Consider the following 26,065-nt stretch of genomic DNA (forward strand, 5'->3'; position numbering starts at 1 on the left):
CTACTTGTCGGTAGTATCTCCCTGAATATTATTTCACTCAGTCGTACTCAGCTTATTTATTATCTGACTCCATTTAATTTCTATACTTTACAAGATTACAATAATTCTAGTAGAAAATAACTTGACAGAATGCATTAACTTTCACCATTTTCATTTAATCAACATTCGAATACAAACATCGTTGCCATTTTCTCTTTTAACAAATATACAATAATTACAGCTTAAAGAACATATAAAATAACTTTGTGACGTCAGACATATATTTACAAAAACTATCACTCTATTTTCCACACTCCCACCTTTTGATAAATGCTAATTTATCAAAACATTTAATGTTAAACTAATTTTAAAACATTCAACTCAATCACACACGCACGCATATAATCAACACACATATAATTCAACATTCATATAAATTAAGATAGAACAGTTTACAAATAATAATGAGAAATTGAATTAGTTATCATAACGTTTTGGAAGTCTAATTCTTCTTCCGCACCTAGTTTGATCATTCTTGGAATCAGAGTCTGGAGCAACCACAATTCTTGGAGCAACAGTCTGAGTTGTATCAGAGTCTTGATTGACAACAACTTCAGGTGCCACAGCCTCAGTTTTGGTAATGTCTACTTTCTCGCATAGTTCATTACTACATGAAATCTCTAAGGGGTATATATTTTTAACAGGTCGTGTCAATTCTCCATTCGCAGTTTTAACTTTAACCACACGAATGAAATTGTCTTGTCCAGGAAAAACTTCAATAATTCGTCCAAGAGGCCAATCCATTCTCTTCTTATTATCGCACTTAATTAACACAATATCACCTATCTTTAACTCTTTGATTAGATACCTTTTCTTAACAGGTGACTGCACTAAAAGACTAAGATATTCATCTCGGAATCGTTTTCGAAATTCTTTACGTAGCCTTTGCTGGTATCTCAACCTTTTTGAAATATTAACGTCATCCAAATGATCCAAATCTGGGACACCAACAGTTGGAATATCCTGAATGAACAGTGATGGAGATAGGGGAACCAAATCTCTTGGATCATCTGAGACATACGTGAGGGGTCTTGCATTAATTACAGCTTCTACATCACACAGAATGGTTAGAATTTCTTCGTAAACAAGACAGGCCTTTCCTAACACCTTTTTTAATAGACTTTTCACCATTTGCACAATTCTCTCCCACCAACCGCCCCACCATGGTGCAGCTGGGGGATTAAATTTCCATTGTATTCTGTAGATTGAAGTGTCACGAATTATCTGATCCCAGTTTAGACTTTTCATAAGATTCGAGGCTCCAAGAAAATTGCTTCCGTTGTCGCTATATATTATTTTAGGCCGACCACGGCGAGCTATGAACCTTCTTAAGCCTAAAAGAAAACAGTTTGTGGACACACTTTTTAGTAGCTCCAGGTGAATAGCACGATACACTGCGCAGGTGAACAGTAGAATCCACAATTTTTCTCCAGTCTTCATGTATAACGGTCCTGCCAGATCTAATCCAATTACCTCAAAGACTAAAGTATCCCTGGTTCTATCTTCTGGTAGTGATGTAGGAATGGATTCAACTCCTTTTGCAGCATGCCTCCTGCACCGGACATATTTCGCTATTACACGTTGCACAGTTTTTCTGCCTCTTAAAATCCAGAATTGTTGCCTAATATTCGTCAATACAACCTGAGTTCCAGCATGTGAGAGTTGTAAATGACGTTCATGGATGAGTTTGTTAACCACATCATTATTAGATGGGAGAATGATTGGGCACAAAAAATTTTCTTCATCTTTACGTCTTATGATCTTGGTCTTGAGTCTAAGAAGTCCTTCATCATCATGAAAGGTACAAAGCGATTTTAGCTGTTTATGACATTCACTTTGCTTAAAATGGTCTTGTTGAATAAATTTTACAAGTTTCTTTTCTGCAATTTCCAATTCAGTAATTAATAGCTCCCCTGTAATTTTCTTTTTTCTTTTAAGTGAGTTATTTGAAAAACGGAGAATCCAGGCAATCATTCTAAGTATTTGAGAATACTTCGAAAACCTTCTGTTGTACCATTTTCTCTCTTCCTCAGTAACGAGAAGGGTAGATGATAAATCAAGACCTTTCCTTTTTTCTTTTTAAACTTCCTCTTCATCTATTTGTACTTCTGATTTTGGCCAATCTTCTTCGTCTTGTCTCAACCATAACGGCCCCTCCCACCATTTGGATCTTAAATAGGCTCTAATTGAGCAACCCCTTGAAGGTAAATCGGCGGGATTGTGCTCTCCGGAAATATGTTTCCATGAATCTTTATTCGAAAGCGTTCTGATTTCTCTTACTCGGTTATTAACAAACACTCCCCAGTTCTCATTCCTTATTATCCAACTGAGAGTGGTTGAGGAATCCGTCCAATAGGTAATGGGCACACCAAACAAATCCATTGCCTTCATTACGGAATGGGCGAGTCGTGCTCCAATACAGCATGCAAGTAGCTCAAGTCTGGGAATTGACATCTTGTGTAAAGGAGAGACTCTACTTTTCGCTTGAATAAAATCAACCCGTATAGTTTTGCCTTCAACTCTCCTAAGGAATACAACAGCACTGTATGCAAGTTTGCTTGCATCCACAAAGACATGAAGGCTTATTTGAGACCTGGGCTGGCATATATCGAGACATCGGGGAATTTTAACACTGGATAGTAACTCTAAATCTTTAATCCAGACTTCAAATTTATTTTGGATTTCTTCTGGAAGTTCTGCGTCCCAACCAATCTTGAGATTCCAAGTTTGTTGCACAATAAGCTTGGGAATGACTGTCACAGGGCATAAAAGTCCTAGAGGATCGAATATTTTATTCACAGTTGAAAGAATATTTCTTTTGGTCACATTTTTCTTCGATTCTTCAACTGATGGTATATCACAAAAAAGAGTATCTTCGTTTTTATCCCATTGTAATCCCAAAACAGATATGGGTTTCTCAGAAGTTTTTATTTCGTAGAAATTTGAATGTTCCCAACCTCTGAGGTCAAAACGGCCTCTTTCCAATAAATTTCTCGATTGATGAATGAATGTTATCATTCTTTCTTCAGTTGGCAAAGAGGTAACACAATTATCTACATAAAAGGATCTTCTTAAGATGTCTGCTGTTTCCTGCATCTCTATTGGGGCGTTTTCTATCAAGTTATTCAATACAACAGCTAATAGGAATGGGCTGCATGTAAGTCCAAATACGACACGCCGATGTCGGAACACCTTCGTTTGTCTTTTTTCAAAGTCCTCCCACCACAAAAAACGGAGAGAATCACAATCTTCCTTCGAAACAGATATCTGGAGAAATGCCTTTTTGATGTCGGAAACTACGCCAATCTTATCCTTGCGGAATCTCATTAATATAGGTGGAATTTCTTCTAGAAGATTGGGGCCTTTCTCCAAACAGTCATTCAGTGACAGGTGCCCTTTTACATGACAAGAAGCATCAAATACAGGCCTTATTTTGGTTGTGGAATTCTCCTTTATAACGGCTCTATGAGGCAAGTAAATAGAGGGACGTTGATGTTCTTCTTCGGGTACTACTTCTATTATCCCTGATTCTTTCCAATCTTTGAAAACTGCATTGTAATCATTATACTTTTCTTCCCGTATGAGCTTCAGAGATGTCGAAATAAGTCTTTTCTCTGCAATGTCCCTGTTGTCAATCAACTCACAATTGGCTTCTTTCCAAGGTAAATGGACCTCATAACGGCCATCTTCGTTTATTGAAAAAGTTTTCCTAAAATGATCGACAGCTGCTGCTTCCATTTCTTTTCTAGATTTGGTTTCAATAGGATCTTTTATACCAAGGATATCCATTTCCCAGAGATTGGCTATTGATGCGTTTGTTACAAACAATGAAGTTATCAGGTCGGTTGAGGTATGGTCAAATCTCTCTCCAGGCACTTTACCCATGACTATCCAACCCAAATAAGTTTCACACGCTATTAGACCGCATTTAAGTTTATGTATGCGCCCGGTAAAAAGTTGGCCGCAAAAATCAGCTCCTATTAAAATTTCTATATCAGGGCAGTTTTCTCCATAATCTGTTATCCATATCTTGCTTTCTTGCAATTCCTTATTCCAGGAACCCTGTTTAAGTCTAGGGATCTTACTGCAAATTTTTGGATGATCCAAAACTTCTATGTCACATGAAAAATTCCCACTGAGAGCTTCAAGATTTACTTTAAAGAGCTTGTGATGCTTTTCCTGAGTATTAAATCCGCCAAACAATGCATGTATGAAACTTTTCTTCTCTATTGGATCCAAGCCAAAAGTTTCAGCAGTACGTTCAAGTATGTATGACCTTTGCGATCCACTATCAATTAGAACTCGAACTTGGCGTGTTTTACCTCTTGATTTCAACTTCACAATTAATGTTTGAAGTAACACGTCCTCTGTACTGCAATGGCTTGTCAAACTGACTTTTGGCGAGGTCAAGTCGGATTTCTTTTCAGTTAGTTTGTTAGCTGGCAATTCTGGACACATTAACACCAAATGCCTTTTGCTACACAAAACACATTTTACCCGAGTTTTGCAGAATTTTGATCTGTGTCCGATTTTCAAACATAGAAAGCAACACTTCTTATTACGTAAAATTTCTTGCTTTTGTTCCCAATTCAGTGCTTGAGCGTGAGAGCATTCCTTACTGTCGTGCACTTTGTCACAAAATACACAAGGATGATTTATTTTCTTCTTTTCAAGTGTTCCCGAGAACAAATCATTAGCGGTAGTAAATTGTGGCGATTTCTCTTTTCGTTGGTGGCGTTCATTTTCAAAACTGGATTGTTCCAAACGATTTCGATCATTTTCAAAACTGGATTGCGCCAAACGAATTCGTTCATCTCCTTCTACTTCGGTTTTGAGAAATGCCAATAAACTTTTTAACTTTGTGCTGTAAACATTATTTGATGAATCATCTGTAATGGCGCCTGGGTTTCTTAGCCATACCCTAAAAACATCCTCCGGAATGCATGATTCTACAAGTGGAAAAAGCATGGCGGCGTATTTGTCGGAGGTTAAGCCAATTGATTCCAGCGCTCTTAGATATGATTCTAACTTATCATACAAACTACTGGTGTTAATTTTATTTTTAGCTCCTTTTGCATTTTGAACAACCAGTTGAAGAAGTTGTCTCACATAAAATTCAATTAACAACTCATCTCGCCCAAATCGAGATTTTAAACTTTCAATCGCCTTTTTATAATTCTCACTAGTGGGCGGAAAACTATCGATTATTTCTCTAGCTCTTGTTCCTTTGCTGATGCATTGAATTAAGTATTGAAATTTATCCTCATTTTCTAATTCATTATCCTCGTGTATTCTTTTAAACTGGCTCCAAAAGGAAAGCCAATCGTTTAACTCTGAACTAAATTTCACTAATTCTATTTTTGGCAATTTCAATTTCCTTTTCGTTGACAACGAACAACCATCTAAACTTCCTCTATCTAAACTTGCGTTTTTCGCCAAAAAAAGCTCGAAATTTACTTTCGCAGAAACCATTTTTTCATTATATTCTTCGATAGCATTATATTCATCGTCGTATTTTTGCTGTTCGGAAGTATCTATTAACATGTCGCAGATTTCATTGTCCAATATCGTCAAAGACTGATAAATTCTTTCTAAGTTAGCGTAATTTACTTTAATATTTTCCTCCTTAGGATTTTCTTCCGCCAACAATTTAGTTAATGCATTGTAAGTTTTGGTAAAATTGCCTCCAATTGGCGAGCGTTTCTTAATCAAGAGTTCCATAATTTAAAACTTAATGGCACAATACCTTTTGTAGAATCACGTCCGTCGGTCACCACTAATGTCGGTAGTATCTCCCTGAATATTATTTCACTCAGTCGTACTCAGCTTATTTATTATCTGACTCCATTTAATTTCTATACTTTACAAGATTACAATAATTCTAGTAGAAAATAACTTGACAGAATGCATTAACTTTCACCATTTTCATTTAATCAACATTCGAATACAAACATCGTTGCCATTTTCTCTTTTAACAAATATACAATAATTACAGCTTAAAGAACATATAAAATAACTTTGTGACGTCAGACATATATTTACAAAAACTATCACTCTATTTTCCACACTACTTACTTAACATCTTTTAAGAAAACGGCTCATTTTCTACTTGTTTGCACCATGATAATGAGACAATTTATAAATTCCAAACAGGAAAAAAGCGCTTGTTTAAGGATAAATATATTCTTTAACCAGATTTGCGCATAAGTATAAAATTCGAGGAAGTTGTAACTTTGAGTATTATAAAAAATTGGTAAATTTTACAAGCGACTAGGGACAGGACGATTCCATGATGCAAACGGACTTAGAACATTTAGAAAAGGGAAAATGAGCTCGATATCGGGAAAACGTTGCTGGTGAGAGCTTTAGCTGAGCAAAATATCGCCTTATTTTAGCGCCAACATTGGAAGTCAAATTTTGGCGGGATTTTCTGAAGAAAAAAAAACTTAGCTAGGGTCATCCAAAAAGAAAGAATTGATTATTCGGCTTTACAGAGAAGACAGTCAGATTTGATTTTTTTATCTTCAAGGAACGTTTTTGATGCAGAGAGGTACGTACCTCAGTACTGTTGACAATTATCGGTCGCTGTTCCAGCAATTCTGTACATGTTGAAGGAGCGTGAGGGGGGGGGGGTCGTGAAAAGAATTCCGTGTATAAACCGGGCAGTGGCACTTGACCTTAAAAAAACATCAGTGCAGGGAATACCGAGCAAATGTATACCGGGCAGTGGCACTTGACCTTAAAAAACATCAGTGTAGGGTATACCGGGCAAATGTATACCGGGCAATGACACTTAACTCGACCTTGTATATGTTTCAAACATTTACCAAAAGTCTAGTCAACTAGACCTAGTATAAGTGCCACTGCCCGGTATACCCTACACTGATGTTTTTTTAAGGTCAAGTGCCATTGCCCGGTATAATTCTCACATTTCATACTTTGCCTAAAATCATCCAACATTCTCTACAATGCCGGCGTTTCATACTTTGCCGGTAACATACATATATTAAGATCTAACTGACTTTAAGTAAAAAGAAATTTAAAAACAAAAGCAAAACAGATAACAATAATAAAAACAGAGACATAACGAAAAAATTCAACAAATAATATATTTTATACGAGTTCGAAAATGACAGCAAATGTCGAAAAAAATACACATAAAAACAAATGCTTACGGTGACGGTAAACCTTTGAAATTTAGCCAATACGCCAAGGAAGCGAACAAAAAAATCCCCAATATTCTCAGTGTAATTAACTTTTTTCCCTATTTTTACTCATCCGACGAAACTCTAAGTTTTTAACATTATGGAATCGTCCTTCCCCTAGTCGCTTGTGTAAATTTTTCTATTGCAATGAGGGAAATGCTTCATGTATTCAGCTATTAAACTTCATTAAACATAAAAATAAAACGATGCGCTAAAACTATTTTAAGAAAACGGAGGGAGATAAAAACAAATGGTTTTGCTGTGCGTTCTGTTTACGAAACTAGATAATTTATTCTCATAAATTTTCTAATTAATTAATAAGTTCACAAATAGACACAGTTTCAGACTAGAAAACGATAAAACAATGCTTCCTGCAGTCTGTCAAACCAATTCATAATTTCGTTATTAGAGTGATCCGGACTATTAGTGCAAATGGAGTTTATTTGAAGAAAAAAAATTATAGTTTTCTTAATGACCAGTGTTAATAATCTTTGAAGTTAAGTTTTAAATTTAGGGCGAATAAAACCGAAGCAGAAGGCAGCAAACCACGCGTTTCTATCTCTTACTGTTTTTATTTAATTGATTTTCTGAATTCTTAGTTTGATTCTGAGACACGTAACACACTGTAAAAAAAATTCGTGTGACACTAAGAATGGTGGCAATTACTTTACACCAAAATTGTGTTCCACTACACAAAGAACCAAGGATAGTTTCAAGAATATTCTTTTATTCTACCTTCTTGATGTAAAGCAGCCGCCACCATGTTTATTATTCAGTAACACTAAAATTTATAAAGGCAGCAAGATATGATGAACCACACTTAAAAATGCTCACTGAAAATCGAATTATCTTGTCTATATTGAAAGAGTTATCATACCTCACGTCTTTTGCCTCTTGCTCTAAGGTGCTATCAAGTGCAATTGATACAAATTGATTAACTATACTTATATTCTTAGAAATACTATAGAAGTTATGTGCATCTATATAAAACCTAACTCATTTTTAGTGATTTATACGAGCAATATTTAATTATTTCTCTTTTTTTACGATTTAACTTTTTGTATTAAAATAATAGAATGATAAGTAATAGAAGAGGAAAACAATCATGAAAGATCACAAATACATTAGATTAAAAGAGTATAAATAATATACGAATGTCGATGCCACAATGGAGCAACGTCTTCAATTTTCTTCCGAAGGCTTACATTTAAGGGAATCCTATCTCACTATAAAAAAATAATACATCTGAAATTTCGATTTTTTTTTTTCAGAAAATTTTTCTCCCGTAATTTACCATTTTTCTTTTATTTTGAGACATAATTTTGTCTCTTTTTACATCATAGATTGTTTTTTAATCAACAGATAGAGTCATTCGCTCATTTTTATGGCTATTCTCGCAGACTGATTCAATTTCATTAATTTTTCACCGCACGGCTGTTATATTTTTATCCTTATTTTCTGTACTGTACTTTGTAATGATGATTACGTTCATTTTGTTTACTTTTATTACCGTTGTTACAAGTTTTAATTTTTCTTACTATCAGAAAGACATGTTTATCGACTCGTTAACTACTACAAACAACTACATTCATTCTTACTTACTAAGGAATATTTTTAGCAAATAAATAATTAATAAGAAATTGTTGCTAAAAAAATCAAAATCAAAATAATATTTCTAAAAACAACCTTTTTGTTGTGGAGAATAATAATTAAAAAAACAAAAATGTGAAAAACGAAAAACGTGGGGCGCATGAAATACATAACAGTAACAGTATGTGTGCTCATGAGAATATGTGTATGTATATCTGCAATTGTATCTGAATGTGGATGTGAAATATGTTTGTGTATATGCCCGTGTATGTGCATGTATATGTGAATATGTATGTGTATATGTACTATTATGTATTTCATGCTCCCCACGTTTCTTGAATTTTTGTTTTTTAATTATTATTCTCCACTACAAAAACGTGGTTTTAAAAAATATTATTTTGATTTTGATTTCTTTTTTTGTACTCACTTCCAAAATCTCAATTTTTTCACTCACTGTATGCAAAACTTTTCAACTGACATGTGACAGTAATTTGAAATAATCGAATCGACAACAAAAGACAGTCGCGAAAATATTAATTTTTCCTTAATTGTAATTTTATTTTACTTTGTATGTCTTTTTTCTCTTCATTTTCACGCATTGTCATCCAATTCTGAACTATGTGCCAAATTTGAAGTCTGCAGCTAGTCGGGAAGTTAGTTTAAAATCGATTACAAATTTCCACCCGAACAGACATACACGCAGGCAAGTTGATATAAACGTGGTAAAATGATTAAACATTTGATTGTCGATTGTTAGCATTTTAAATTGGAAAGCGACTAGATCATATCAGTGGAATGTTAGTTTACGAAAGGTAAATTAACTGGTTAAAGTAATGGAATTGTTTCAAAACGAACCCTATTCCATGCTCTTCTTGTTGTGCATTATCATAAGTAGCTAGATCCCCGCCATAAGCTTGACAAAATTTTCGAGCTTGATACCAGTTCAGTCGCTCACTTTCATATGTTGTCTCCTGAAATTAAACATGAAATTATTAAACTTTCAACAAACATTTAGAGTCATAACTATTTTGAGTACTTCGATGCGGAAAAAAAATGCTTAAAAGCACTGCTGTTTGAGTTTTGATTTATTCAGAACATTGTATTTTCAACTTTCCTGTTTCTCAATTATTATATTTAGGCAACATCTTAGTCACTTTGACTGAGATAAATATATTTTATTTGATAAACGTCGTTAAACAGCTGACCCAATTTTTGGGTTTACGACTACTAATCTTCAACATCGTAGCCTTGAAGTTTTAAACCCAATCCGGGAGACAAGGGAACTCCTGGATCAAGTATTGAGAGAAATTTGCCTTCGTGGAAGATATTTTAATGGAACTAACACGCATTTGCGTTACATGGAGAAGAAGACCACGAGAACCTCCCACGGTTAGTCTGACGGTAAAGGGACTCTAACCCATGATCTGTCTACCACTGAGGATATTTCACGTCAGCACTATTGTCAGTGCAAGCCGGATGCGGAATTCGAATCGACCAGCCCTTTCTGGGATTTGAACCCGGTTCACCTCATTGGAAGGTGAACGCTTTATCCTCTAAGCCATCGCGTCTCTGAGATAAATGTAAGCAAAAAAGTAGGGGTAAAATGGTTTAATTTCCCTTTACAAGGCATTATGACGATAAATATGGACGAAAATATCGAAATGGCTTTTGCCAGAGTTATCTGTGAATTTGAAGCGCTACAGTTTGCATTTAATAGTTTTCCGCGTAATAAGTGAAGAATAATAAGTAAAGGTGAAAACCGTTGTTTGCAACTAAAAAATCAAAAATATAATTATTTAAATATTTGCTAATATGTTATTTAACAAGCGTGAGATAACCTTTTACCTTAAACTTGCCTAAAAAATCTTTAACAAAAAACTAGTTTCTAGATTATGCGCTATGTAAAATTGTACAATAGACTCATTCCAGACAAAGTGAACTTACAAAATTAATCTTTATTTACATACTTATTGCGATGAACTATCATTTATTTTATTGTATAAAGATTACTCAGAATAATATTTCATGAACATAATGTATACTTTTAATGTGTATTACTTTGTCTTGTGCTGGTTAATTTTCTATTCTCATTCAACTTAATCTAGCCAACTTTCAATTTAAGAAAAGTTACAAATGCATTTTTAGAACGAAAATAATAAAAAATTAACAAATAAAAACACAACAGCTGATGTTAATCTGCTATACTTACTATTGATAAATCGTGTCCTCATTGCAATAGAGCCAGAACACAAGGGAGTAAAATTTTAGAAGTCTGAACAGATAATTTAAAAAAAATAGGTGAAGTTATTTCAAAAATGTATGGCTTAGAAACACGTTATAACGCGATGGCTTAGAAACACGTTAATTTCAAAAATGCTTATATATTTTAGCAAATTTTAAATTATGGTGATAAAACTATTATGAAATTGTGATTAATTCGTCAGTATAACGCTTGCAATTTCCTCTCCTGTTGCAGAATCTTTTGTTTCAAGTTGCGGCCCTATAGCTTTAAAGGAGCGATGTGTTTCAATTTCAAACTAATAAAAAGTCCCCAAACAGAACAGTGGATGCCTTTTCTAAATTTCCCCTCACAAAATTTGTAGATTTAAATTGCTTTCAAAGATATATCCCACCCCCACCCCCTTTATTTCGTAAAATTCATAATAATTATAGTCTAAAATTGCACTCAAATCGACACAAAACAACTATTTCATCACAATTTGATGATTTGAAGACAAACTTTTTGTGCTTGCCCAATTGTTCACCAAATTATTCAATTGTGATAATAATTCGATATTTTTTAGACTCATTTCAAAGCGATTTTAGATAGCAATTGATATAAAACGTTAAGTCAACACGAAGTTAAATTTAGATAAATAAAAGTAGCGTTTTATATGCTTCCGAACTGCCAGCTAAGAATGACGAGGGGACTTCAGCGGCATGCTATGATAATTCTATTGCATGTCCAAGTTATACCATCTTCTATAAATACGAAATACGCTTACCCAAAATACACTTATACAGGATACAAAATACACTTACCCAGTAACAAAAACCACTTTCTTCGTGGGCCTTCCAGTTGTATCCTACAGGGCATTGTAGTGGTGCAAGTGTTGTGGTTGGCTCAGTTGAAGCTTGAGTGGTGCTTCTGATAACAGGCTGCATTTCACACATATAGTAGTTGCTTGCACTACAATTCAATGCTACCCATGTAAACATTGTAGGATGTTGCTCGTCGGAAGAAAATCCCAGGCATCCACCTGAAATTGATGGCGTAATTGATTTTGAATTCTGTTTATTGCAACTGCGTGATTCATGCATCAACTATATATTAGAAACACGGTGATACATATGCATCAAACAACGCAACAACTATACTATGATGAACCGTGTTTCTCATAAATCAACTATAACACTGTATCCTACATCAACTGCATCTCTCATGTGCCAACTATTATAATACTACCTCAACTATATCACTCTTCTAGCAACTGTGCTATAACAACTATGTCACTCATGCAGCAACAATTGGATACTTGCAACAACATGGTTACGTCTAATCCAGTGGTTTTCCGTGGTGTTTTAACGTTACAGTCTTACGGCTTGGGTTTATTATCATACTGAATCGACTCGACCGAATTGACTCGACCCGAATCAGATTCGACACACACGCGTGACGTCGTTTGCAGGTAATCAGTAAAATCTGATTTCAAAGTCGATTCAGTGTGATAATAAATCCAAGCCGTAAGACTGTACGTTAAAACACCACGAAAAACCACGGGATTAGACGGTTACCTGCAAACGACTTCACGCGTGTGTGTCGAATCTGATTAGCTGACCGATGCATGACTTCGCTCGCAGATATCCAATTGCTTTATGTTCAAACAGAGCATATAAGGTAAAAACGCATATGTTTTAACACCTCTTTTTAACTATGCCTCACTTTAAAATTGAAATATTTAGCACTAGAACCAATTGGATTCATCGTTAGTAATTTTATTGGAAATATTTCCTTAAATTGTAAACAGTTCTCTTTTAGGAGAAACCAAATGTTTTTACTAGTACAGTTGGGTAAATTATTTAATTATTATTAGGTTAATTATGATTATTATTATTATTAAATGGAGAATTTCATAAATTGTACAGTTTTGCATGGGGTACAACAAAGTGAGAGAGAGAGTCAAATTCGTTTTTAAAAAAACTTTCTACAACTACTACTTCTCTACAATATGCTCATCTCAAATTGCTATTTTACCCAGTTAGAAGTTATAAATATTTCTTTTTTTAAATTATACAAATTTCTAAGTTGAAGCTTAAAATTGAGTTTATAAATAAGCAAGTTTTATACACCTTACTTGAAGTATTTCCAAATTATGATGTAAGCTATGGTTTATGTGAAACTTTAACAGTTACCAGTATTCTATAATCTTCAAAGAAGAGAAGTGATTGCTTAATTTCTTAATTATTTTTTTTTTAAAAGTAGTAAATTTTTTGCTTTTCTATAACAATTCTTATAAATTAAAAATGTTTTCAAATCAGATGGATGTAGCATCAATTCCTTGTGATGACAATTCACAGAGCCCAGAATGTTTTTTATTGTTTCTAGTACTGTATAATCAAAAATTATGCAAAGTCAATCTAAAATTGAAATTAATGAAATTATCATTATAAATGTTTTCGCTCTAAAGTATAGAAATCAGATATTCTGCAGTTTATCTAATTGATCTGTAGATTAAATAGGGTGATTCACTAAAGTCCCAAAAAAAATTTGTCATTTCTCAAATTACCTAGGTAATCTAAAAACTACCTAGATAATGTGTAACATTACGTGAACATTACATACTAAGCACTCGTAAAAGTGAAAATAAGATGTTTGCTGGAAGAACAGCAACGTTTTTGTACGCTTAAATTAACATAATGTTATTTATTTATTTTTCGCTATCTAAGAAATCAAGTCACCACAATCAAACAATCAACACATTAGCTGATAGAATCAATCAACAATGTCTCCAAAAACTATAATACAAGGAATCAAACGGTTTAAAATATTATTACAATTAGAGAAATAATCATAAATAATTTTTCAAAACTTAAAAAATCAAGTCAATATAATAAACAGATTAGTAAATAGAACCAAACCTTTGAACCCGTTAATGCTCACATTACTTAGGTAAATTGTGGAAAACTCATGATTCCTTACTTTAATGGATTACTCTAATTAATCTGAATATTCGCTAGGTATTGTGCATACATATATTAGCATACATAGTAAAAAAAAAAAAAAAAAAATTTTTTTTATTTTTTTTTTTACTATGTCTTTTATAAACTATTCTTCTTTTACTTGCTCCAATTTTATTGTTATTTACTTTTGTACTATTTAATTGGTTTTAATGGTAATGCTTTTAATTGTTTTACAATATTGTTCTCTTGTAATTTTTGCACGTTTATCTTTTAAATTGCTCTTTTAAATTATTCTTTTAATTGACACTTTTAATATATTGCTGTTTTAATGTTTAGCACCTTACATGATTTTAGCTGTTCTACGCCCGCCATGTTCATGGGCTGTTGCCATGTCTGATGTGTATTTTATGTAATTTATGTTTCTACTGTTCTCTGGATATATTTTTTTTTTTTTTGGATTTTAATAAACATTTACCCGTATGCCCTAAATAAGGGCGGGTCGGGGTAAATTCTTCCATATATTAGCATACATGCAGATACATTAGCGTGTTTGTAGATTCACTAGGTAATGAGCATGCTCTTTAAAGTTAAATATAAACAAATATTTTTGTTTTAACGTAATAAGCCGGCATATCCTAGCATACATCCTAGCATATTAGCGTATCTGTAGTTTCACTAAGTTATATGTATTCACCATTAAAATATATGCGAATATTTTAGCTTTAATATAATAACCTGGTGAGAGTAGACAAGGAAGTTAAATGTTCTTACGAGGAATTAAATTTTTTCTCTAGGAAACAATATTGATCTTATTTTTTTTTAAATTTGAAACAGACACATCTACTACTTATACCAAATTTTTTTCCGGTTAATTAAGGTATGCTCTAGTGACAAACAGAGATTTTGACCACAAGAAATTGGTGCTAGTTGGCTAGTTGCTATCAAAATTTTTCACCCTACACATTCGTGCTTTGATTTTTAAAATAAATTAAATACAAAAGTTTCTTACCTTGAGAAAAATTTTGAGCCAGACACTCAGCGCAGCTTGGTTCAAAATCATTTCCAGACGTCCATTTAAATGATTCACTTCCATTTGTCTTAACTTGTTTTGCTGCAACTAAATACGAACCTTTTTGTCCAATTATAACAGAGGCAGCATTGTGTTCTTTAGCTCTAAAGGTGATAAAATGTTTTTGTCATACTTATTATTCTTTAAAACCTTCATCCACTGAATTTTCTCAAATTTAAGGCAATGTATGAAGAGCTCAGTGGAAGAAGGTCCTAATTGGCATTAAAAAAAATTAGATTTCTCAGGAAAAGGTTTTACGATTATTTAATGAAACAACATTTTGTTTTTTTATTTTAAATTTTGCAGATATCTATGGATGAAGGAACTGATTGACAATTTTTAAATATTTTTGGATTGGAAGAAAGTTTAGAGTTGATTTGATCACAACCACAGTCAGAAAACCTGCATTTTGACAAAAAATTAAATTACCTAGAGAGTGAACTGTATGACGTTAATAACTTAAATCTGTGTTAGGGGTATATAGAATACAATCACGTAGAAATCTGAGGAGAAAAAATAAGAACATTACATAATATTTATTTCCTATTTCCAAGTCATTCGTTTAAATGTTACTTAAATCTCAACTCCTCGCATTTAATTTTTTATTATTAAAGGGAGAATGTTTTTTAATAATGTTGTAGTAGATTTATTATCACATGCTACACTAATGGGAAATATATATAAGGTAAAGATAATTTTAATACGACGGTTGCTATTTATATTTCTGGCCTTGGCAACAGTAAGTGTTGCTAGGCGACCGCAGACGATTTTAATCGAAAGTTTGATATTTTTAAACATAAATTCAGCAGACGATTTACCATTATAGCTTCATTTGTGTTGTTGACAGTAAATTGAAAAGTTCTTCTCTTTCAAAAAATGGAATTGGGTATAATATGAAAAAAACACAACTACTTCGATTTAGTAGGAACAACATATGACGCAATGCTAAACGAATGGAATTTAGTTGTTGTTTATTTAGTTATTGTTATTAGTAGTCATTGTTATTTGTTTTAGTTGTTGTTGTTTATTTAGTTGTATTTAGTTTCAATAACTTTTCTTCATAATGCAATAAAATCTGGCGAGCAGCTATTTAAACGATCGAACACTTCGTTTGTTTATTTGTGGCTTGAAGTTAGGCTCGCAGAAAATGCCGTTCATGGGTTAAATTTAGTAGGAACAACACAACCTGTGACGTAGGCTATATTATACCCAATTGAATCGTGAACATTTTCGTGCCATTATTTTTCATAACTTTCGACGTGGATTGTCAAGACAAGAGTGCTTCGATGAATTTAATTCTTTATTCAGCGGTAAAGCGCCATCCTACAGCACTGTAAAAAATTGGTATAACGAATTTAATCGTGATCGAGGTTCGATCCAGGACGAATCCCGTGCAGGTCATCCAAAATTCGTTGTTGTGCCAGAAAAGATCGATGCTGTGCGTGAACTGATAAAGCAAGACCGTCATGTGACATACCGTGAGATAGAGGCGTCTTTGGACATTAGTATGACTAACATCAATAAAATATTGCATGAACATTTGAGCGTAAAAAAAATTTGTTCGGGTTGGATCCCGCATAATCTGACAAACGCTCAAAAAAAGGCTCATGTCGATTGGTGCAAGGAAATGTTGGAAAAATACGTTCAAAGTACATCAAAGGCTGTGTATAACATCTACACAGGTGACGAATCATGGATCTATGCATATGAGCCGGAAACAAAACAGCAATCAACTGTATGGGTCTTCCAAGACGAGGCAAAACCAACAAAAGTTGTTCGAGGAAGAAGCACATCGAAACAAATGATTGCCTGTTTCTTCGGCATTAACGGTCATGTGGCAACAGTGACGTTAGAGCAAAGCAGGACGGTCAATTCTGAAAGGTACACGACCATTTGTTTGCCAGAAGTCATCGGAGAAATTCGAAAAAAGCAGAAGAACAGGCGAATCATTCTTCATCATACAATGCGAGCTCTCACACATCGACTCAAACAATGGCATTTTTGACGGAGCGAAAGATCAAACTGATGGGTCATCCGCCGTACAGCCCTGATTTGGCACCCAATGACTTCTTCTTATTCCCACACATCAAAAATAAATTACGTGAACAACGATTCTCGACCCCCGAAGAAGCGGTTGATGCATTCAAAATGCATGTTTTGGAGTTACCTCAATCGGACTGGAAAAAGTGCTTTGAAAATTGGTTCAAACGCATGCGAAAGTGTATTGATCATCATGGAGAATATTTTGAAAAACAATAAAACCAATTTCGATCCTACATATATGTTTTTTCATTATTAGGCCAGAAATATAAATAGCAACCCTCGTACAGTGCACTCTGAAAATTAAACAAACACAGCAGGAATATAGGAATTTGCTTAAATTTCATAAAACTTTCTGTTGCCTTAAATTTTTTGAATTTCAGTCGACTTTAGAGTCTATTAAAAGTTCCCTAGTTTTCCCCTGACTGAAGTCCTCTATTTGTTTATTTACTTTTTTGCGTAGATTTCGTATTAAAAATGTATTATGAAGCACAAAATTATGATCTTCGAGTAAAACGTAGTTTAGAACAGTTGATCATGTAAATAAATAATTAATTTTAACAGAAAGGATCACAGAAATGACAAACACCTTCCGTTGTTTACTTAATTATGAAATACCTAATTTCCTTTTAGACTAAGATAACAAATTCATCTTATTAAATAGTTTTATGAAGCCATAACGTTACCATAATACTTTTTTTAGAATCGCTGTTGAACAACCGACCCGATTCTGAGTTTACGCCCATCACTGTTCAATTCCATAGCCTTGTAATTTTGAAAGAATTCTTGGATCAAGCATTGGGGACAAACTAGCCCTCGTGAAGGACTTTTTGTTACATGGAGAGGAAATCCACGGAAATCATCTACGGTTAACCCGAAGGCAAGGCAATTCTAATCCATGATCCGTTTACCACTGAGGGAATTTTACATCAGCACCATGGTCAGTGCGATCCGGGAGTAGACTTTGTGCTAACCCACAACCGCTGGAATTCGAGCCTGAGTCACCTCATTGGAAGACGAACACTCTATCCCCCTGTGCTTGCAGTTTCTCTAAAGAATTTCTTTTTATTGTAAGCTATGAGTCGAATAACAGAAGTGACACTAATTAAAGTTGAGTTACATTGGGTTAAAAAGACCTGTGCTTACAGTTTCTCTAAAGAATCTCCGAGGAAAAACTTTGGTATTGCAAGACATTATGAATAGAAACGAATAAAAACGATTTGCTAAATATTGATAAATGCTGTTTGCACTGAAATTATACTTACATATTATCCAGCACAGTTAGTTGTGCACGCTGAAGAGAACAGTAAGATACAGCCTGTTCGTACGTTGCTAAATTCTTGAATGTTTTATAACAGATGTTACCATAATAGCTCCAACTCTATAATAATAAAAAAAAAATTTATTTCATGAATGTTACAAAATAATACTTTTTTTTATAATGGAGCGCTCTAATGTGTTTGAAGAAAATGTCATAAAAGAATTTTTTATAAAAGGGGAAAATTTTATAAAACGCATCTGGCAACGGAGAGGAATTTTAATTGATTTCGTTGCTAGATTTTCTTTGACGGTATTAAGTTCATGAACACCGTAGAGCGTTTCTTTAATAGGTCTTGAGAAACAGAGAGAAATTGATTGGTCTACAAAATTAGTTCTTACTTTTTAATTATTTTAATACTCAGGGTGTTTCGTAATAAACATGGTTCATAAATATTTTTTGAATACTTGTCAAATGTCATATGAAGTAAAAAAAGTAGGAACATTAAGTGTTGCAAATTAATATTTAAGCTCAGAAAAATCGAAATCTGTAAATCCTAGCGGAGGAAAGAGAAGCTAAAATGCTAAAACCCGTTTGATTGCCTGAAGTAATAAAGATATGCACGAAGATGATTGTTAGAAACTTCTCCAAGTTTACTAGTCATTTAAACTGGTGTTAAATGTGTTTCTTTCAGCATTTCTTTCATTGATTAGATAGCAAATTTGTTTCCTCTTCACTTATAATTTGCAATTTCTAATATTAATGCTTTTTTTTACTTCATTTTTGACAATGGTCGTAAAAATAGGTATTCAATTAATTCGTAATTTTGTCAAATGTTTAAGTATAGTTTCACCATCATGAGTTAGCGTGTATAAAGTGAAAGTTAAGCTTACCGGTAGAGTTTATTCCCGAGATTCAGGGGAAGAAGGCTGGGATAGCCGAAGCGAAAGAGAAATGGAGAATCGGAAAAAAATTTATTAAGTGTCATATTTGTTGCTTTTGCACAATCTTTTCACATTCCAAATGAAATTTTTAATAACATTTTCTACAATTTCTTATTATTGCTACTTTTACATATTTGTTTCACCGATTCACTCATTCACTCGCCAAAAGAAAGGCGCCCTATTTTGCGCGCTTAAACTTTCCCCACCTATGAAAAAGTGAACTCTCCCACCAAGCTTTTCTACCACGCGCCAACTTGTTGCGGTAAAATAATACAGTGTAACTTTTTTAAATTTTTAAATTTTTAGAAATGATCTGGCAATTTTAACCAAGTATGTTTTGGTTGTCACAAAACATAAAAATAGTTTAGAAATTTAAATTGGAAAATTTACTCAACATATTGCGGGTTATTGCCGCAATAAAGAGCCCTTTACAATGTATATAAAATGAAATAAAGTAACCTAAAAAGTTTGGGTCAAGGATTATACATAAAATCTCAGTGCCATCTACGATGAGTCATAATATCATGCAATCAAAATTTGGTATGGATTTATACAAGGACTTTGAAAAACTAGCAAAACACTAAAAATAATTAATTCATCGGCAGTAAAAAAATAAATAAGCATTGTCAACAAATGTGGAAATTACTTTCTTATTTTACCTTCTCTAAAGAGGTGAAATAATTTTAAACTTTTTTATAATGATCCAAATTCTTAAAATTTCGTGAATATCAAAATAAAAAAAAAAGAAAGAAAAAGAATAAAAGAAAAAAGTAAGAAAAAAATAAAAAAGAAGAAAGAAATGAAAATTAAAAGTTATATTATGCCATAGTTACATAAAGAAATGAAAATTAATTAATTTAAGAAAGATAAGAAAGAAATTCTATTGCTTTTCTATTTCAAATAAAGCTCTATCGTAGTTAAGTGAAATGCATAAAAACATACATATAAAATTGATATGCAGGATTTCTGTAATCAAAAAGGATCTTTGTAAGAATAAAATATTAGTTTCTTACAAATTCCTCGTAAAAAAAAATGAAGTAAAGAACTATGCACATAAGAGGTTGCAAATTAATATTTATGTAACAAGAAAGAAAAGATTTTTAAACTTCTACTAACCATTATTGAGGTAAATGAAAGCAAGGAGTCAATAAAATCATTATTTGTTTGGTGGTGTAGGAATGTATTCTCAAGAGCTGCCTTAAAGCTTCAATTTAAGATGAATTGGTTTTCGCTTAATTAATTACTGCCTTTTTTACTCTTAATGACCTCACTAGTAGTAGATCAGAGCTTGAAAGTGTTTTATTAATTGGAGACTCAAATATTAATTTGTGACTCGTTCTTCCGATCTCATTTGGTCAATTTTAGTCTAAATTTTTCAAGGTCTTTAAAAATATATGTTAGGAACGGTCTTTACGAAACACCCTGATTATATTTTGCTACATTCTTATTGCGAATTAGTTCCTTACCGTTGGACAAATGTAATCGCTGTCTGTTTTAGCCACTTCGCAGACAAACTGTTTCCCATTGTCGCAGTTACCATCAGTACCCAGTTTCTGAAATAAATTGTTTTAAACTAATAGAAAATAACAATTAAAATTGTCGAAAATTTATCAGAATTCCCAGTTTTAAATGATTTATATAAATAAGTGACGGTTGTGAATAAACTGAATAATTCGGTTAAAGCTCTTTTAAAAAAAAAAAAAAAATCCAGACTTAACTGAAATATTATCCTGAAATTAATCTATTTTTCTTTTAAGTGCAATTGTTAAAAAATAAGGAAAAGGGATAAATCTTATTTTTGTAATAAATTGCTACAAATATAACAAAGCGGCAAAAAAGTTCTCAACCCACCTTTAAATAGATTTCAATATTTAACTTTCGTTAAAGACATACGGATAACATTATTTGATTAGTTAAGAGCCAAAATCTCCGAAAAGTAACGAAGCAGATATTGTTTCGCAGACTTACCGTGGTATCAAGATTAAGGCATTTTAACTCGTCATAATCTCAAAATTAAATAAATATTTTCATTTTTCTACAACTATAATGAATTTCGGAAATTCAAAGTAGTAATTGCACTCAAAAATATTATCAAATAATATATTTTATGAAATAATTAGACTTTGAAAATTACAACTTCGCACTTTTATCAAGATATTTTAACTTGTATCTGCCTAATAAGTAGTTAATTTTTGATAATACATTAGTTTTCTTAATACATACTTAGAAGTTATTCAAAGCAGAAATTTTTTCTAACGAACTCAAAAGAAAATTTTATTTTAATATTTAATGAACTGGATTAGTTGATAAGTAGTTAGCGTTATTGTATCCTGGGAACAAGGCGAAACCTAACGAAGCTATAAATTCAGCTACCATAGAAAAAAATCTTCAACGAATACTGCTATTTCACTTTCCAATTTTCACTATTTTGCCAATTTGTCATCGTTAAAATGACAAGATATTGACAGCGGAATAAAAACAACAATAAAAAATCGAACACAACTGAAAAAGATTACCAACACAAAGTAAGTAATGTGTGTTTGAGAGATATTTCGCTTATTGTGTTTCCGACACTACTAGCTTTCCTTGTCTTTTTGTCATTTTGTCGAAGCCTAACGAAGCTATAAATTCAGCTACTATAGAAAAAAAATCTTCAACGAAAACTGTTATTTCACCTTCCAATTTTCACTATTTTGCCAATTTGTCATCGTTAAAATGACAAGATATTGATAGCGGAATTAAAACAACAATAAAAAATCGAACACAAATGAAAAAGATTACCATCACAAAGTAAGTAACGTGTGCTTGAGAGATATTTCGCTTATTGTGTAACCGACACTACTAGCTTTCTTTGTCTTTTTGTCATTTTGAAACTGTTGCTGTAACTTACTTTATTCTATATTTGAATAACAATTTATGCTCCAAATTTCCAAATTTTTAAACAATAAAACAGTATCTCGAATATTATTCTCTATTTTGAAACTCGGTGCTATAACAAAATCAGATAAGATTAACATTTCATAGGCTAAACAAAATAATAGCAGAATCTTACCACCGATGATGCTTCATCTGCGTAAATGTAACTGCAATAAGTAGATGATACGGTTTCACCAAGGGAGGAATTTTCGTGAACCCAATAAGATATCTCATTTGAATCTAGAAAAGAGGAAATTGAAAGTCTCATGAATGCATTATAGAACACAAAAAGACAGAAAGTTAACGATATATTTTTTATTTGTTTATATTAATGGATAAATTTTGCAAAACGGTGCGGTTAACCCTAACTTTAACGTTAACGCTGCTTGAGCTTTAGGGCGCATTCTCGAAAATTTCTCAACAAATTGCTGTTAAGCGTTATGGTTAACGGAAAACGAACTCTATGCAAAATCTCTCTGTTAAATCTAAGTGTATTCATTGTTTCCATTTACTTTAACGGAAAATAAAAAGTCATTTCATTGTTAGAAATTTCTCAGAAAAATGGTTAAATAGCATCCATTTAATTGTTATTTTACCATATTCAAACAAAACAGTCAAATAGCTTTGTTATAAGGTTTATATTTAAGTTTAATATCTCTCTTTTTCTGATTCGAGACTTATTTATTTTGATTACTTTTTACTTATGTGCCAATATAATTTTTATACCATTCAGTCTTGTCTTATTTATACCTCTATAGTTGCCGCTCTATAGCCCACAATTATGCAACAAAAGTGTTGAAATTCAAAGTGCTGCAATGAACTTAACGAGCGTTTTTTAAGAAATTCCCAATTTTTCGAAAATTATAGCAATTTTAAGTGCTTTTTTCCATATTTTTTTCTCAAATTTTTGCTTTGACTACTATTTATGTATTGTTGAAGGAAAATTTATTTACCTCTCGCAAAATCTGTATTTCATAAATTCGGGCTTAAGTGATTTTCCAAAGTAACAAAAAAGAAAGAGAGATAACATATTCTTCCCGGATATATAAATTAACATTTATATTTAAATAAAAATAATAAATTTCAAAAAAAACTTTAATCAGTAGACATAAAAACCATTTCTTGCCAGAGCTGTTAAGATAATAATATGACTTTTCATTTATTTTCTCTCATTCAGTTACAAAATCTATATTCCTTTGATTAATATTTTTTTCAAATGCTTGAAAAAAATTGGATTGCAAGATGAATTAAGTAGCAACTAAATTTTCTGGAAAAATATAAATGCTACAAAAATTCTTCTTGGAATTCAATACTCAAATTTTCAAATTTTATTAAATTCAAAACGAACTTACTTTCAAACAAGATCGAAGCCATATTCTGTAAAGAAGCATTATCGCTTATAACAGCTAAATCTCCCCCGAATATTTGGCAATATCTTCGTGCTAATCTAACATCATAATCAAACTGAATACCTCTATAACATTTTTGACCATAAGGAAACCAGCCAGGATTGCAGCATATCACTAAATAAACATATTAAACAAAAATTAAAATGCCAATAAAAAAATTTCTCAGAAGAATAAAGTATGACAATGAAGTTTAAAAAATCATAATTAATAAAGCTAATTTGTGCTTTATTAACTACTTCCAAAAACTTATAGATATAAAAACTATCTCGATTGGTAATTTTACTAGTACTAGCCGATTTTGACCAGCTAGGTCACCTTTCAAAATTATCTTACACAACATATAAACTTAAATAATAACCATAGGAAAAAAGGTAAGTTTATTCAGAGAAAGAACGTTTTCGTGCATGGTTTCGTAATTTAAGTCTGTACTAATTATTTAACATATTTGAGATTACACATTTAAAGATTGAGTCCTAGAAAGTGAAGATCCGATCATTCTTTGCGCACTATACGTTATGGTGTTTGGTTTCATAACTTAAAATATCGTCTGCACTAATTAGTTAGCATATCTGAAAAATTCTCAAACCTTTAAGATTGGATATTATTGCGCGAAATTACGATCATTAAGTGAACAGTTAGTCAGGAACCTTCGTTTTTTATTTTGCACACTGTACTTGAGTAATTCATAAGTTAACATTCATGCAATCATTAAAGTAATTTATGAGTAAGGGGAAATAGCTTGTTATTTCTGTAAGAAAATCTTTAATTTTGCCTTTCCTTGGTTTAAAATGTAATTTAATGGCAAAATAATTTCAATAAATAGCAGCTCTAAAAAAGTTAAATACGCTTAATTTAAGAAGTATCTAATATTATTTCCTTGATTTAACTAACAAATGCAAAGAGCTACTTTGCTAGAAACTTCGAAAACTTTTTCCTTCAAAATTCATCAAAATTTGTGAAATTAGAAAATTAAAAAACTTTACTGATTCTTGCCAAGCAATTTTTTTTTTTTTTTTTTTTACTAAAGCAATTTATACAAAACCCATCACTAATGCTTTTATAATTTCTTTTTCAATGTAGAATTAGATAGCACAGATAGAATACTTACATACCATTTAGCTGATTCGCTTCAATTTTAAAGTATCAACGCAAATTTTAAGCATGAGAAGTTAAAAATATGTTAATTCCTTGTATGTGTGTGTTCTTTCATTAAAACTTCTTTGTGCTCGTCTATTTTGAAACGCTTAATGTCAAATGTTAGAAATTTAGAAAGGTAACGCAATTATTTATGCTGTATGACATAAAAAGAAAATTTTCTCTTTCAAAAATATTAAACTAATGAAATTTACAGTAAGTCACTCTGATTTATAACTATGTAAGGCATTTGAAGATTATTGACGCACAGAATTTTTGTCTGTAATTTCACGAACAATTATTGTGGATGGGAAAAAACTACATGAAATATGCCCTCAAAATGTAGTCAAAACAATGGGAAATATTATTTATGAAAAGAATTTGGAGTAATGAAAGCTATGTTTATTTATAAATATCAGTTTTTGCTATAAATTTATAGTTATTAAGTGAATTTTTGTGCGTTTGTATAAAATATTTGCAATTTTTTTAACTTGGATTTTAATAGTAAGTACTCAATCACAGTGTTTATTTATTGTTATATTTTTTACATTTATTGAAATAAAAAAAACAATTCGCCACCGATAACCATGGTGGTTGCAGAGTTGCAATTATGACAATAGAATTGATTTAAAGCAAATTCAAAAGATCGGAAAGCAGTATCACATTTTTAATGCATTCCTCATATAATATATTACTTTAAAACAAGGGTTGAACTTTTATTAAAGCTTTGAAGCAGTATTCTCTATGAGTTCAAAAAAAGTTTGAAAATAAAAAAGTTTATTACGCATTAAACGAAGGCTTTTCAAGATACCTCATGAGAAAAAATTAATAACTTCATTTTAAATTTTGAAACAGATCAGTCAATAACAGACTTAGTTTGAAAGATAATTTTCGAGATTCTTTACCTGCACTGCAAAATGAAATAAAGTGAAGGATCGTCTGCCATCTCATTGTGTTTCTTTATGTGATAGCTGCCCTCTTCCCTAAGACGTATGGCAACAGCAATTTACAGAAATCGAATAGAGATTAAAATGATGCAAGTGCATAAATTCGGAAGTCGTTTCCTGCTTGGAAGGAAACGGATTCATTGCTGATTAATCTATCCCCCTCCCACATTTCGGACAATCCACAAAACTTCTGATATATCAAGAATGAAAATAAATAATAACGACTATAAGTTAGTTTCACTAACTTTCAGTTAGTTTGCTACGTTTTTAGATGTGAAAGTCTTAGAATACAATACCATAAAGTATATTTTTCAAAATAAACTCTTTATATTA

At 32.2% G+C, this 26,065-nt stretch overlaps 1 protein-coding gene across 2 annotated transcripts in view; it reads right to left on the reverse strand.

Moving 5' to 3' along the window:
• LOC107446703 (macrophage mannose receptor 1) overlaps positions 1 to 25,845 on the reverse strand; it is a 67,539-nt gene extending 41,694 nt beyond the window's left edge. For both annotated transcript variants that reach the window (XM_087168104.1, XM_043048114.3), the window contains exons 1-8: positions 25,691 to 25,845; positions 23,595 to 23,765; positions 22,379 to 22,482; positions 20,793 to 20,879; positions 18,390 to 18,505; positions 15,025 to 15,188; positions 11,877 to 12,094; positions 9,690 to 9,805 (exon numbers count right to left, since the gene is read on the reverse strand). In XM_087168104.1, coding sequence (XP_087024230.1) covers positions 9,690 to 9,805; positions 11,877 to 12,094; positions 15,025 to 15,188; positions 18,390 to 18,505; positions 20,793 to 20,879; positions 22,379 to 22,482; positions 23,595 to 23,765; positions 25,691 to 25,736 — 1,022 coding nt within the window. In that variant the 5' untranslated portion in view covers positions 25,737 to 25,845. The remainder of the gene's footprint in view (positions 1 to 9,689; positions 9,806 to 11,876; positions 12,095 to 15,024; positions 15,189 to 18,389; positions 18,506 to 20,792; positions 20,880 to 22,378; positions 22,483 to 23,594; positions 23,766 to 25,690) is intronic.
• Between the last annotated feature and the right edge of the window lie 220 nt (positions 25,846 to 26,065).

Source organism: Parasteatoda tepidariorum, chromosome 7 (assembly GCF_982258835.1).
Source record: "Parasteatoda tepidariorum strain Cologne lab strain chromosome 7, Ptep-v5.0, whole genome shotgun sequence".
Classification (NCBI taxonomy): domain Eukaryota; kingdom Metazoa; phylum Arthropoda; class Arachnida; order Araneae; family Theridiidae; genus Parasteatoda; species Parasteatoda tepidariorum.